This window comes from Malaya genurostris, chromosome 2 (genome assembly GCF_030247185.1).
Source record: "Malaya genurostris strain Urasoe2022 chromosome 2, Malgen_1.1, whole genome shotgun sequence".
NCBI lineage: Eukaryota > Metazoa > Arthropoda > Insecta > Diptera > Culicidae > Malaya > Malaya genurostris.
Genome location: NC_080571.1, coordinates 22,045,248 through 22,060,228, shown reverse-complemented (window position 1 = coordinate 22,060,228; position 14,981 = coordinate 22,045,248). Strand labels below are relative to the sequence as shown.

The 14,981-nt window shown below is 40.3% G+C and overlaps 1 protein-coding gene across 2 annotated transcripts in view; it reads left to right on the top strand.

Moving 5' to 3' along the window:
• LOC131432501 (tetratricopeptide repeat protein 28) overlaps positions 1-14,455 on the top strand; it is a 463,091-nt gene extending 448,636 nt beyond the window's left edge. For both annotated transcript variants that reach the window (XM_058598819.1, XM_058598818.1), the window contains 3 exons: positions 9,985-10,167; positions 10,236-11,579; positions 11,640-14,455. In XM_058598819.1, coding sequence (XP_058454802.1) covers positions 9,985-10,167; positions 10,236-11,579; positions 11,640-13,930 — 3,818 coding nt within the window. In that variant the 3' untranslated portion in view covers positions 13,931-14,455. The remainder of the gene's footprint in view (positions 1-9,984; positions 10,168-10,235; positions 11,580-11,639) is intronic.
• Positions 14,456-14,981: the final 526 nt, after the last annotated feature.

The following is a 14,981-nucleotide window of genomic DNA, read 5'->3' as shown; positions in this document are numbered from 1 at the left end:
GTTGTCCCACCAGGACTTAAACGCTTCAAATGATTCAAAATAAAATTCTGAAACTTATCTAAGAGCGGCCTCCTCGGTTTAGTAGTATAAATGAGTTCCACAGGCTCACATATACAGTACAATTAGATGCAATATCGTATAGTTTCAAAGATAAACTCAAAGTAAGCTTACCTGCGATTTTACATGTATAGTTTGAATAGGAACCCTCGTAGAATTTGGTTAACCGCCAGTTTCAGTTTAATTATTATTTGCTTCAAAACAATAAGCGTCTGATGACTACACGCGTTGTAACTATGACAAATGTGTTAATAACATCAAGTTGATTCCAAAAAAATTTCGGAATTTTGTTGCGTATCCATTCCGTATATTCCTAATATGCCAAAACGAAAATCAATGTAACAATGTAACTAAATATTTTATGCGGACTGTTTCACATGTTTCTTCCTCGTATTGTTGCCATATTATTTACCGACACTTTCCGAAGATTATTGACGATTTTGAAGAAGGATTAATAAAATTGCACAATTACTGAGTGTATTGGTACAACATTTTTCGTTAAAATAAATAAAATCTTCTCTTGGATCGATTAACTGTTTATAAAATTATTATCATAAAATAAAATAGTTTTATTTGTTCAGGTTTAAATGTTTAGGTTGTTTGTATCTAAAATTGAGCTTTCGAGTAACTTTGAATTCATCATAATTGACTTCTAGTTAAAAAAATTAGTAGTTAAAATTGAATAGAATCAATTATCAAGAAAGAATCTAATTTTCAATTTTATCATTCGCTAACAATCTCAGCGCTTAAACTAGAGCAAGTTTGTAATTAGTCAATTGAATAAGTTTTTAGTTTAGTGTATCATCATCATTATCATCTTTTTTTTCGTATTTATTATGTGTACCTTAGAAACATTTCATTTTTAATGTTATTGTGCTCGGTCGTGTCTTGAATACAACCCTCTAATTTTTTACAACATATGCAAGACAATAACATAATATTACCCAACGGTTGCCGATAAAAAAAAACTCTTCAACTTTTTATTTTCTTTGCTCCGGATTGAAAATTTTGAGATTTTCAGTAAAGATCCGCATTTCTATAACTATATACTGTGCGCATCAAAATGGTATGAACGTAGCTTAACCTATTGTTAACAACAACGCCACCAAAGCAAAATACATTGGTTTCAGAAACCAGCCTCCATATCAGGAAGGTGGGATTGCTGGTATATATCGTGAGCAAAATCACATGAGAAACAATGAATCGAAATAGTAGCAAATTGGTTTTTTTTTATATGGAACACATCTTTATTTTCTATATAGGGGTGCAAATCAGAAACTCAAGGAAAAATACACGTAGAAATGTGGTCAGGTTTTAAACAGTTACAGCTCAGTATATTTTGTATCAATTATTAATATTATTTCATTATTTGATTGGAAATATTTCTAAAATTCGATTTGAATATATCAAGCAACGTATTTTCAATCATAAATGATTGAAATTTTTATTAGTAGCTTGCAGTGTCCTGTTTTGTCTGCTAAAAATCTCCCGCATATCGGATTTCCCTGCCATAGATGACGGTTTTTGAAGGAGTAACCGATATATCAAAGGAAAAGCATCGCTCTGATTGGTCAATCAATGCAAAAGCGAAGCTGCTGGGAGCACGCGAATCTATAAATAGAACCAAAATTATAGCTAACGTTTCAGTCCTACGCGTAGCATGCTAGAGGTAGGTTGTTGCTAGACAGCAAGACAAAAAGTGCCATAAAACGATTTGAAGCTTTACTTGGTATGCTCTGAACTTGTGTCATGCAAGCTCGGATGAAATTCCATGTAATGTCGTTTCGCCTGAGAAATTGACAACTACCCAGGGTAAATTTTAAGTGCTTAAGATTTAATTCTAACTTAAAAAAGATGAACTCGATTGATAATAAGAAAAAGTTTATCGCTTCAACCGAAATCGCAGAATGGTAGAGACACTTAACGCTATAAAAATAACAACTTGCATACAAAACTTGAACACAAGCTTGGCGTAGAGAAGCTTAAATATCAAAATCGTATAGCAAGATATAATCAAAGATATAATTGCATACATTTGGGATATTGGTGTAATTTCGTCGGCTATAAAACAAACAATGTTCGGTGTTGGTTCCTAATCAAGACCAATCTAAGCAGACTCTCGTGCAATCGCGGATTCAAAAGTGTGACGATTGATTGAAATGTTTGATTGTAGATCATTTGAAATTTTGGTTGCCTTGTTCCACATGAATGGCTCGAACAACCCTATGGGGCTGATCCTTGTAGTTTTTATCAAAATGACAGCATAAAGCGTTCAAAAAATTGAAAAATGTAAAGAATATAATTCATTTTACGCACTATCGTTGATTGTATTGTATTTGCGGAAATGTCAAAACATTTTATCTCGCGGGTTTCATTATAAATTGAAGCAGCCCCGGAAAACTTCAAGACTAATCGAAACCGACATATTTAAAATATGCAAAAAACATAAAAGATGGTATTTTTAGTATTAGAATTATAATTCTGTTGTCTTCTTCTTTGTTAGTGTTAGTTACTTCAGTGTAAGGACTGACAGGGACGCTAGTGTTAGTCCAAACATGCAAATATGCAAAATATTCTATTATGAAGCTATACTAGTTGCAAAACAATGCTTCGTGTATATGTGTAAATAGGTGGTATTCCATCGTACCCGGTGAACGACCACGATAGGTTAAAGACGGGTATAAACAAATGATATACAATACCCGTATGCCATCGTTTGAAAAGGAAAACTGAGAAAACGCAAACAATTGGAATACCGCGTTGTTGAAGGATGGTATTTCATACAAAACGCACGTGAGATCAGCTGAGTTGTTCCTGTTTGTTTGGTTATTTTGGGAAGGTCATCTTTCTCTTCATTGCCCATTGGAGAGTGACGCACGATATACCCTCACTATTTTCATCAGAGTCAGCTGTCTTTGATTCTAGACTTGAATAGCTGTTTTTCAAGACGATAGGTGTATCAGCGATAACATTTCTAACCATTTTTGCATATATGCGCTTAGACTGTTCTTTCAAACAACGCTTCATTTTATCTTTGCGCAATTTATTTGCAACGCATGCCGAGAGATCCATTTTTAAATATCTTTACTGCACGGGTAAAAATCCATTTGATTTCATGAGCAAAATAATTGATATCATGAAAAATAATACATCTTTCATGAATATTTTCATGATATCAATCATTTTGCTTATGAAATTTCATGAGAAGGCATGGTTCATGATTCCATGATTAAAAAATCATGGTACCGGTAATAGATATTTATCCGTGTGCAATCCTTATCAGAATGGGACTCTTCAAATTTGATACATTTCGGCTTATTACTACAATATTTAGAAAGATTCTGCATTTCTGTGTCATGCTCTCAAGACCCCCTTCGTGCCGCAATCCTACCGATTTACCTGATATTGACCCTCTATCAAAAAGATGAAATAGATCTAGAGCTGTCCTCATTGCTAAAATACTTACTGGCCAAATAGATCAACCACATATACTCTCGCAGATCAATATTATCAGAACGAAATACAATTACGTCACTGACACTACACAGAAAGAAAAGATGAAACTTACACGACATGTAAACCGATAGTACTATGAAATAGACATCAGTTGAAACGAAAATCTGATTTAAAACCATGACTGATGTAAAATTACATTAAAATTCATTTAGTTTTTCATTGAACAAGACTGTATATTTACAAACCGCTTCGTTTTGTAATGTAAATTTCCATTCAATTACCTGCTCCAAATATGTGCATGAAAATAAATGTAAAATCACAAAATATTTTTATCTGTGTATTATACATCCGGAGCCGAAAGTGAGATATTCAAATTTGATCCTCAAACACGTGTTAGCTTATAAACGAGCCTAGGTTTGGTAAAACTGGTTAAGACGTATTCGAGAAAATTGAGCGAAGAGAAAAATCTCTGAAAAGTGCACATACATACATTTTCCGATCTCATCGAGCTATAGAGAGAAACAGAACGCTCATACAATTTACACACTGTTACATCACCTATGTTACTTTGTCACCCACATTGAGTCGAGTTTTAGAAAGACTAGATTGGCCTGAAATGTTGATATACGTATGTAGAATATATAGAAAAGGCTATCTCAAGTTTAGGAGTAGAAAAACGTATCGAAAATCCATTGTTCTCAATCACCAAAAAATAATCCTGGTTTCTATGTGTCGGTTTTACATCATCTGCTTTGTGCGAAGATTCGTTCAACTCAAGCGGCCACACTTTGGCGCGCAATCCCAGGCACTGAATTTCACCTTCGGCAATTCACTTTAGATATGCATCGCTCTGCAATCACTTTTTTTCAAATTGAAATTTCTGCCACAGACAACTGCACTTTGCGTCGAGTATTGACATTATACCCTCACTATCATGTGAGAGCCACCAATCATTTTGATTGACAATAATATTGATTTGTGTCGCTCCGCTATAGTGACATGCGACTAGAGTCCAGGGATGCCACATTTCCCTGAGGTCAAATCCGTAGATTTGGTTTCAGTTGTGTGTTTACGTAAAATTAACACCGTGGAACTCTAAGCCACAATTTTTAGAACAATGGTCAATAGCCCCTCTGTCAACAATTCAAATGGAAAGTATTGATTTTAGCACCAGACGGAAGATAAAATATTTCCTTTTCGATTAGTGTTATGAATGACACTCAATGAGCGCTGAATCATCCAGAATCTTTTTTCAAAGTGAACGTGGATAGGTGGCTTGCTGGTCGTGCGATTTTATTATTTTACGTAAATGCGAGAAATAATGCGAAATTTGCAGATTATAACAGTTTGGCTGAAAAGTTCGTATCGTTTAATAGAAACACAAATTTTTTTGCCAAAATTCGTTTTTATTATTCAACATAATTACCATCAGAGGCGATACAACGATTATAGCGATCTTCCAACATTTCGATACCATTTTTGTAGTACGATTCGTCCTTTGCCTCAAAATAGGCCTCAGTTTCAGCGATTACCTCTTCATTGCTTCTAAATTTTTTACCAGCGAGCATTCTCTTGAGGTCTGAGAACAGGAAAAAGTCACTGGGGGCCAAATCTGGAGAATACGGTGGATGAGGGAGCAATTCGAAGCCCAATTCGTTCAATTTCAGCATGGTTTTCATCGACTTGTGACACGGTGCATTGTCTTGATGGAACAAACTTTTTTTCTTCTTCAAATGAGGCCGTTTTTTTGAAATTTCGTCCTTCAAACGCTCTAATAACGCTATATAATAGTCACTGTTGATGGTTTTTCCTTTTTCAAGGCAGTCGATGAAAATTATACCATGCGAATCCCAAAATACAGACGCCATAACCTTACCGGCCGATTGTTGAGTCTTTCCACGCTTTGGGTTCGGTTCATTGCGTGCAGTCCACTCAGCTGACTGTCGATTGGACTCCGGAGTGAAGTGATGGAGCCATGTTTCGTCCATTGTTATATATCGACGAAAAAAATCGGTTTTATTTCGATATAACAGCTCCAAACACTGCTCAGAATCATCAATTCGTTGTTGTTTTTGATCGATTGTGAGCTCACGCGGCACCCATTTTGCACAAAGCTTTCTCATATCCAAATATTCGTGAATAATATGTCCAACACGTTCCTTTGATATCTTTAGGGTGTCAGCTATCTCGATCAACTTCACTTTACGGTCATTGAAAATCATTTTGTGGATTTTTTTCACGTTTTCATCGGTAACAGCCTCTTTTGGACGTCCACTGCGTTCATCGTCTTCGGTGCTCCTATGACCAGTACGAAATTTTGCAAACCACTTACGAATTGTTGCTTCGCCCGGTGCAGAGTCTGGATAACACTCATCAAGCCATTTTTTGGTATCGGCGGCACTTTTTTTCATCAAAAAGTAGTGTTTCATCAACACACGAAATTCCTTTTTTCCATTTTTTTTCACAATAACAAAAGTAGCTTAACTCAAAATGCAATATCTCACAAACTAATAATCAGACAGCTGTCAAATTTATACACGTATCTTTTGAAGGTTGGTACTAACTGAAAATGGTATGGATTTAATTCTAGTGGCGCCCTCTCATAGAAACGATACGAACTTTTCAGCCGATCTGTTAAGAGATCCGTAGAGTTGGCATAGCTGAACAAGACAAGAGCGGACACTCAAGCCAGCACATCATCCTTAACGATAAAAACTAACAGTTCGAAAAAATCTTGTGATTTTACATCTTATAAGATGCACATAAATGGAGCGTCGTATTTCACACAAATTTTCATCCAAAAACATGTAAAATTAATTATGTGATTTGAAAATTACATGGCTTAAATTCAAACGAAATAAAAAACAAAAGATCGTTGAGCAGCAGCGCGACTTGAACCAAGAAACATTAGATCACAACCACATCGGTTACTGGACTGAACCACAGAGCTCATATCTGTTCATAGAATAATTGATGTACAGGGTCCGGCACTCGAAGTGTAACCAATTAAAAAGGCCATAAATTCAGTTTGGAAAATTACTTTTACTTAATTCAAAGTACAAAATGTGTAAAAATAATACAAAATTCAGAATCAATTCTCTTTTGCTCGATATGACCACCTTTTGCCATGACTATGGCCTTGAGACGGTCAAAAAACGAATCGCAAGCTGCCGAATGTGACTTGCAGGTATTTAGGCCCACTCGCGGACAATAACTTTTTTCAGCGCCTCGAGACTGGTGTATCTTTTAGTTCGGACTTTGCTCTCCAAAATGGCCCAAAGAGAATAATCCATTGGATTCGCATCTGGTGAATTCGAGAGCCATTGTGTGGACGTGATGAAGTTCGGAACGTTGTTTTTCAGCCATTCTTGGTTCACTCGAGCTTTGTGAGACGGTGCCGAGTCCTGCTGAAACGTCCATGGTCTGCCACCGAAATGTTTGTCTGCCCACGGCTTCAAAGCAACCTCCAGAATACTTTCCCGATAATATGTCGCATTTACCTTGACGCCAAGCTCGATGAAAACGATTGGAGAGCACCCATCTGCGGTTACAGCGGCCCAAACCATTATCTGTTGCGGGTGCTGCCTCCTGGTGGCCAATCGATGACTCAAATTCTCATATGAACGGTCGGTCAAGTAAACCCTATCGTTTTGAGAGTTTACGAATTGCTCAATTGGAAAAATTTTCTCGTCAGAAATTACAATGTTCGGAAATTGACCGCTTTCGGCCAAACGAAGCAACTCCTTCGCTCTCTCAAGTCATCAAGTCAAGGCAAAAGGTGGTCATATCGAGCAAAAGTGAATTGATTCTGAATTTTGTATTATTTTTACACATTTTGTACTTTGAATTAAGTAAAAGTAATTTTCCAAACTAAATTTATGGCCTTTTTAATTGGTTACACTTCGAGTGCCGGACCCTGTATATAAATCCATACAGTGGCACTTGGTAGCCGAGTGTAAATTTCACTCGGAACGTGTAAATTTCTGTGCGAGTGGAATATTGCGTCATTTGAAAAATTAATTAGTTGTGAATTGTATCGTTTGTAGAATTCTGTCACCTGTAAAATTCATATATTTTTCTGTGCAACGTCTCAGGTGAAGCAACGTCTTCTAAGTATTTCAATAGTATACCATTGGAAAATTGATTTGATCGATATATGTCTTCACGAACCAAGCACAACATGTCATAATGATGTCATCCAGCTGATTACTCTTGCACGATCGACGGTTTCGATTGTTGCCTCACACCACGCATTTCGTTCAGTAGCAGTTCTGCTTCGATCGATGTAGGGAGGATTCACGTCATGCATGAAAAATCATCGCTCCGTTCTGCACAGTATGAACGTTCGCACAAAACGAAATCTGTAAATATATGTTCTATCACAATTTCCAGTTCAATCGGTGGCTGTCTGCGAACGAAACAGATAGCTGTTGTTGCACTGTGTGCGGTGTAAGAATGCTATTTCCTGTCTGCTGCATACCGTGTTTGCTTGAGTATATTAAATACCAATTAGCTTTTGATTTTGATTGTTAGGTGGTTGGCTGACTGATGTAAAACTAACTGCGATAAATTTTGGAGCGCTTGAATCTCAGTGATTTGTTGATGGAATTTTCACATTAACCTTGATCCGCGAACATTACTTCAATAGTGTACGCTTAAAAATGGATCCATGAGTCGACGGGGTCATGCACACTACAATCTCTATTTACGAACGAAACGGTGGTTCGTATACGAATTCAGTTTATTTTCATCGTCAATTTCCTCATTCGCAAACAATCTATGCGCTTTGGATGATATGTTTAAGACAGTGGCGTCTCGTCCTCATATGCACATCGTGCACTGCACAACTGGTCAAATTGAAGGTATTAACTGTTATTCGCTGAGAGCATGTCCGATGATACCGAATATAAAATGAACGATTTTATCCACTGCGCAATATGCACAAATTTTTCCTAAGCTACTTGCGCTTATTGGTCAATAACAGTCAAACGATCTTTTCTTATCGCATTGCCGTAGCCAATACGTGGCGCTCTGAACTCGAGCACTTTGCCTTGTGCACCGAAATTGCGTATATTTACAAATATCTCATATGCATTCAACTTTAAATGCCAAGTATCTCTTGTCGTTGTGTTAGTGTCTTTTCCTTGCACACGAGTAACTGTACAAATTCAAGACGAAAAGGCATCACTCGGCTCAGCTCAGAGATTTGTTGTTCTCTCTGTCACGTTTGGCGTTTTGGAAAACTTGTATGTACACCTTCAGGAGAGGCTTATGCTTATGGCAGTTGAAAACGAATTGCTGTCTCAGTTGCATTTCCGAAGCAATTTTATTGATGAAGTTATTGACAGATTTCTCAACGTATAGAACGCCGTTATTGTATCGATGATACGAAATAAGTTTAATAAAAAAATCCATCGTTATTTAATTGTATTGAAAAATACAAGCGAATACCCATTTTTCAATCTTTAGTTTCTACTTACAACGAATTGCTCTACCTGATAGCATACCAGCTATTCAGCGAACAACCTGTAAATGTAGTCACGAGACGCCACTGGTTTAAGAGATAGATGATCTCAGGTTGCAAATCCAGAGACGATTTGCCTCAAAGAACAAAAAACACAGCAACAAAATTGTGCCAAACCAATTTGCACGATTACAAAAATTTTGTAAAACTGTCTCGAAATATTGAAAAAAAAATCAATTTATCAAATTTAGAAAATAATTCTGCCGTTTTTGTTTTTTTTTTTTTGAAAAAATTAAGGAAACCTAAAAACTTATTATTATTCTGCAGTGTACCGAAATTACGAACACAACCAATAATTTAGAAAAAAAATGCGGAATAGAAAAGTGCAAAATAAATATTTTTATGGAAATGAATTTAACTTAATTTAAATAGTTGTAAACAAGATATTATTAACGTAAATAATAAAAAATCGAAGATTAGAGAATCTGGGCCACAAAAAACGATTAATATATAACGACCTGCCAAGGCAAAGATTGAATTGAAACCAGTTTTTAGACTACTCTGAAACGTAAATCGCTAGTACTCTGCATAATTTCATGTAACGAAGCTATGAAATTCCCCGTTTCCAACCAAATTACTCACGGCAACTGAATCGGATCCCGCTGAATCATACCCCGATGAATACAGTCATACTTCAGGAAGCGTTATGTAGCAAAAAAACTGGCCTTTTCCAACAAAATTCACCATCCGGATTTTCACACGGAAGCAATCTCGGAGCCGTTGATTTACTTACTGTACATCAATGATGTTAATTTTTTTCGGAATGAAGGCTATCGTTTGCCGACCACATCAAAAATTCCAAATACTAACAATACAAGAATAGTAATTGGAAATGATGCGAATCTTTTGTTTATTACAATTTATTCTCCACAGAGACGCAATTGTTACAATTCTCGGAATGGTTTCTAAATCGAGAAAGTCTAAACTGATTTCAAATTTACTTTCAGCATCCCGCATCGGTCGACGCGAACTCATTTTGGTTCTGGAGAAGGAGCTGTACCTGGTACCGTTCGCCATTCTACGCAGTGGAGATGAATCCGGAGAGTACCTTTCGGAAAGATGTTCGCTCCTGACCGTACCGTCGTTGCACACCCTCAGACAGAAGAGTAGAGTGAAAACCCGAGAACCCGGTAAGTTTATGCTGAAAATTCGTCAAACAACCAGTACGGTACTAATGAACTGTAACCATTTTTCACAGCGGAAGGTCTCAACAGTGCACTGGTGATCGGAGGTCCGAAAATCCCTTCGTCCCTCTCGGAAACGTGGGGTTGGAGTGAATCCCCAGCATCACTGCAGGAAGCGGCCATGGTTTCGGACATGCTAAATACCAAGCCGCTGGTTTCATCCAGTGCCACTAAGGAAGCAATCGTTTCCGAGTTATCGGCGGCGGAGTGCGTTCATTTTGCGGCTAACGTAAGCTGGAAACTGGGTGCGGTTATTCTGAGTCCCGGTGAAGTTCTGGACTCGCAATCACAGAAACGATTCTACCCGAACGCATCCGGAGAAATGGAAAACGACGAGGACAACAACGAGTTATCGTCGTCGAACATGGAGATTCCTCCACTGTCGGACTTTATACTCAGTTCAACCGATCTGTTGGCAATGAAACTAAGCGCCAAATTGGTGGTACTCAGTTCGTATCACTCGGTGGAACCTATTACGGGAACTGGGGTAGCAAATCTAGCAGGAAGTTGGTTATTTGCCGGCACTGGTGCCGTGTTGGTATCGCTTTGGCCTGTTCCGGAAACGGCAGCGAAAATTCTTCTTAGGGCATTTTATTCGGCCCTACTCCAGGGAACCAGAGCCGCAAAGGCCTTGGCCGAAGCCATGCAAACCGTTCAGCATACGAAACATTTCGCTCATCCGGCCAACTGGGCCGGCTTTATTCTGATCGGAGGAAACGTTCGGCTTTCGAATAAGGTAGCTCTCATCGGTCAAGCGCTTTGTGAGTTGATGCGAACTCCGGACAAGTGTCGTGACGCTCTGCGAGTTTGCCTGCATCTGGTGGAGAAGAGTTTGCAGAGGATTCATCGTGGACAGAAGAACGCCATGTACACGACTCAGAAGAGTATTGAAAATAAAGCCGGACCGGTCATTGGATGGAAGGATCTCCTGATGGCCGTCGGGTTCCGGTTCGAACCGGCAGCCAACGGTATTCCGTCGAGTGTGTTTTTCCCGCAGACCGATCCGGAGGATCGGCTGTCTCAATGTTCGGCCAGTTTGCAAGCTTTACTTGGTCTGTCCCCGACAACACTTCACGCCATGTCGAAGCTGGTGAACAATGCGGACATTGCCGATGAAATCATCGGCGTAATGAGAAATGTTGTGGCTCAGTTCCCATCGAAGGGAACAATCGACAACGAAAGTATCGACATTCCACTGAGTGTGCGACTGTGGCGGGTTTCCGGCTGTCACGAACTGCTGGCCTCGCTTGGTTTCGATCTGATGGAAGTCGGTCAGGATCAGGTCACGCTTCGTACCGGTAAACAAGCGAACCGTAGAAATTGTCAGTTCGTCCTGCAATCACTGCTCGCTCTGTTCGGTAAGTTTCGATTTCGTTTATTTTTTAGCGTGGACAGTTCTAATGCTTATCGTTTTTCAGATACCCAAGAAGCTCCGAAGAGTTTGGGAATCGAATCCAGTAGCAGCTCTGAATCGTTGAATGAAGACATCTCGGATGAAGCACCAGCCAAGGCACCTAGTCCAACACCGACTGCCCCGGAACAGCAGCGTAACGTTTCTCCGGCGGTGACCGTGAAAAGCCAAGCAAGTTACAACTTTCCTCGACCTCCGTTGCCATTTCGACGAGTTCCGTTCTTAAGCACTCGGAGCGCTTTTATTTCCTACGTACGAAGACGGGGCGAGCCGGACGGAGGACAAACGGAAGTTTCCGCACAGGTTCCGATGGGGAGCCAACAGGCGCAAGCTCAAGCACAATCCAACAACGGACCGTCGAACAACATGGATTCCAGTTTGGCAAACACAACCGACAGTGAACTGTCCGATGGCTACACAACCCAACAAATTCTGATGAAAAGTGACCACCTAGCGAAGGGTTTGGGCTACTCGAGTCTGAGGGGCACCATTAAAGTTAGTCGCCCGGGGGGAGGCGGTGAAAGCGATGCTGCGTTCACTCCAAGCCCTCCGGTGACACTTCAAAACGTTGATCCAAACGTTTCTTTGGCTTTGGCCCATCAAACTCGGATCCGTAATCTCTACACCAACAACGGCATCGGTAACTACGGACTCGAATCTACGCGAGAAGTTCATCACCATCAAAACCCTAACCTACGAAGACCGGATAGTTCCAGTTCTGCGAGTTCCGCTACGGATTGGGAAGGATCGGGACATGCCACCGTCCTGCGAAGAGCAAACCAAGGAGGCCATCACAATCTCCCACCTCTACCGCCACCACGACAAACCCTTCCGATGGTAGACAGTCTACGCCCGTTGGCTCCTCTGGCTCCCGTTTATAACAACATCACCGGAGGAACTATCGGAAAATCTCAGCCTAACGGAAAGGGGGGTCTAAACGTCTTGGAATCCACCAGCTCGGACTCGGAGTTCGAACGTAGTTTCGATCTACCGTCGGCTTCCAGTACGGCAACCATCAGCAGCAAACTGACCAGTCTGGCGCACAGTCTTCAGAGTATGCGAACTCGTAAATTGAAGTTACAACCGGTCCAACAACCTCCACAATCCCACGGTCCCGTAACCATATCCCGCAAAATGGTCGACCAGTTTGCGTTCATGGATCGGCTCAGCTGCCGAACGGAAATTTCATCTTCAAGCTTAAACAGCCACGCAGCTCCTCCACGGAAACCTCTGTCCACGCTACCGGATGACGAACGAACGCTCAATCTGAACGCCAGCAAACTGTACTTCAATCCAACCGAAGCGGAAATCATTCCACTGACGGAAACTTCCGCCGATCTGGGACTGAACAAACCACCATCCGCCAGCATGTCCTCGAATGTAGCGTCCGTCAGTAGCAGTAGTAAGGAGAAAGCAACCAGCAAAAACATCCAGGACTCGATTCTACGCCACATGAGCCGCGAAATGACTCCAACCATTTCGGAAGTCTATCACGAGCGTAACATCGGACTGGGTTTGGCTCCGTCGCTTTCGAAGCTTCTGTTGAGTAAAAATTACGAAGATTCTCCGGACATCAAATCATCAACGGCAGCGTCGATGCTGAACAAACCGAGCGCCCTGACGGTTGGCAACCTGGCCGAAGCAATGAACGAAATTGAAATGAATGCCACCACCTCGACGAAACTGGAGGAAGGTCAGTGCAACATCTGCAACAGCCCGTCGGATCTGCTGTGTGGCTGCAGCACCACATCCACGGTGGCTGCCGTTGCGGCCATGACCGCTGCACTCGGTGCCACAACCATCACGAAAAAGTCCAATTCCAAACCGTGGCTTAGTAACGTAACGCCCAACATCGTCAAACCCGGAGACCTCACCACGGCGGATATCCTCGAACAGCAGAAACAGCTCAAATCAACCGTAAGCGGTTTAACCAGTAACATGTCTTCCTCGACGGAGAACTCCCTTTCGACGGTGGTGAAACGTGGCGGTAGTCCATTTTCCGATCTGTCCCGGCGGGACGAAGGCGATGGCCGAAGTGTTGCCGATTCGCAGTGTTCCGGAAGTTTTCGAACTGACATTACCGGTTCGACCGTCACGACCACTTCGAAGAGTCAACAGTCGCAAATAACTGCCGCTGCCAGTGTACATTCGGGCGGTGCGGTCAGTGGGGTCCAGCAAAACCCACCGCAACCGCAATCTCAATCCCAAACCCAAACCGCTGCGGCACAACCGGCGATTGCCGCGGTGCAACAGACGACGAACTCCAACCAACGAAGCAAATACATTATCGACACGTAATTTTAATGGGTTATGTATTTTTTTTTTTATTTTTTTTTTTAACTAGAATTTAGTTAAATTCCCAGCCATCAAAGAACGTTTTAAGTAAAGTTTTAAACTGTAAAAATAGCACATTTTAAAAAGGCTCATCGTGTGACGTAGCGTAGTCGTAGTTGATAGGCGTTTTTTTATTATTATTTTGCTCATATTTCAACTTGAAGGAAACGTAGATTTTAGCGATTTTAAGAGAAAACCGTCAACACAACGAACTGATTAGGTAGACAAACGGACGACAAACGTTATACTTATATTAATATATAATTGATATATACGAGAAGCCACTATGAGATTACGGTGAGTAAAACGGTAACCTAGTGTAAGCGTAAATTGGAAAGGCATAAAACCCAGTGTACAATAGCCAAAACGGAACCTTTGTTATAATACTCTTCGCCTGTAGGTAGTTCATTCGGTGAAAATAGTGTCCATTTTCATATATTTCAAATTGTAAAAAATGTATTATTTTAACGTCATAGCCTTCCATGAATAAAAGACCTTCTTTTTAGAAAAATTTACGTTTTTTTATAATCCCGAACTGCACTGAATTCGATGGAATTGAACTGGTAGCGCACCCTTTTCGCACACTAAATTTTCAGCTTAGTTCACGGTTGAAATTAGGATAATCTTAAAATAATTAAGGAGTGTATCGAAAATAAGCTATCCACATACATTTGTGTTGTACGCATGGATTTGTGATGGTTTTTATACTCAAATCATAGCATGCTGTTCGTTTGGCTGTCAGCTTTTCTTTGTTTACTTGTTTGTGCGGTTGAAATTCTGCGTTTTCAAAATGTCGCGTATTGAAAAAAAAAAAAGTGAAAATTAAGGTTCTGGACACATGGCTAAGTGAGAAGGGTATTACTACGCGAAAATTGGCGAAGCGGTTTGGAATTCATTAAACCATCATTAATAAGTTTGGGGAACACTATTCTTTGGATGAGCTACCAGGAAGAGGCAGAAAACCCGGTTCTTCCAACCCGAAACTGGACCAGAAGTCTTGGGGAGGATGGTTTTC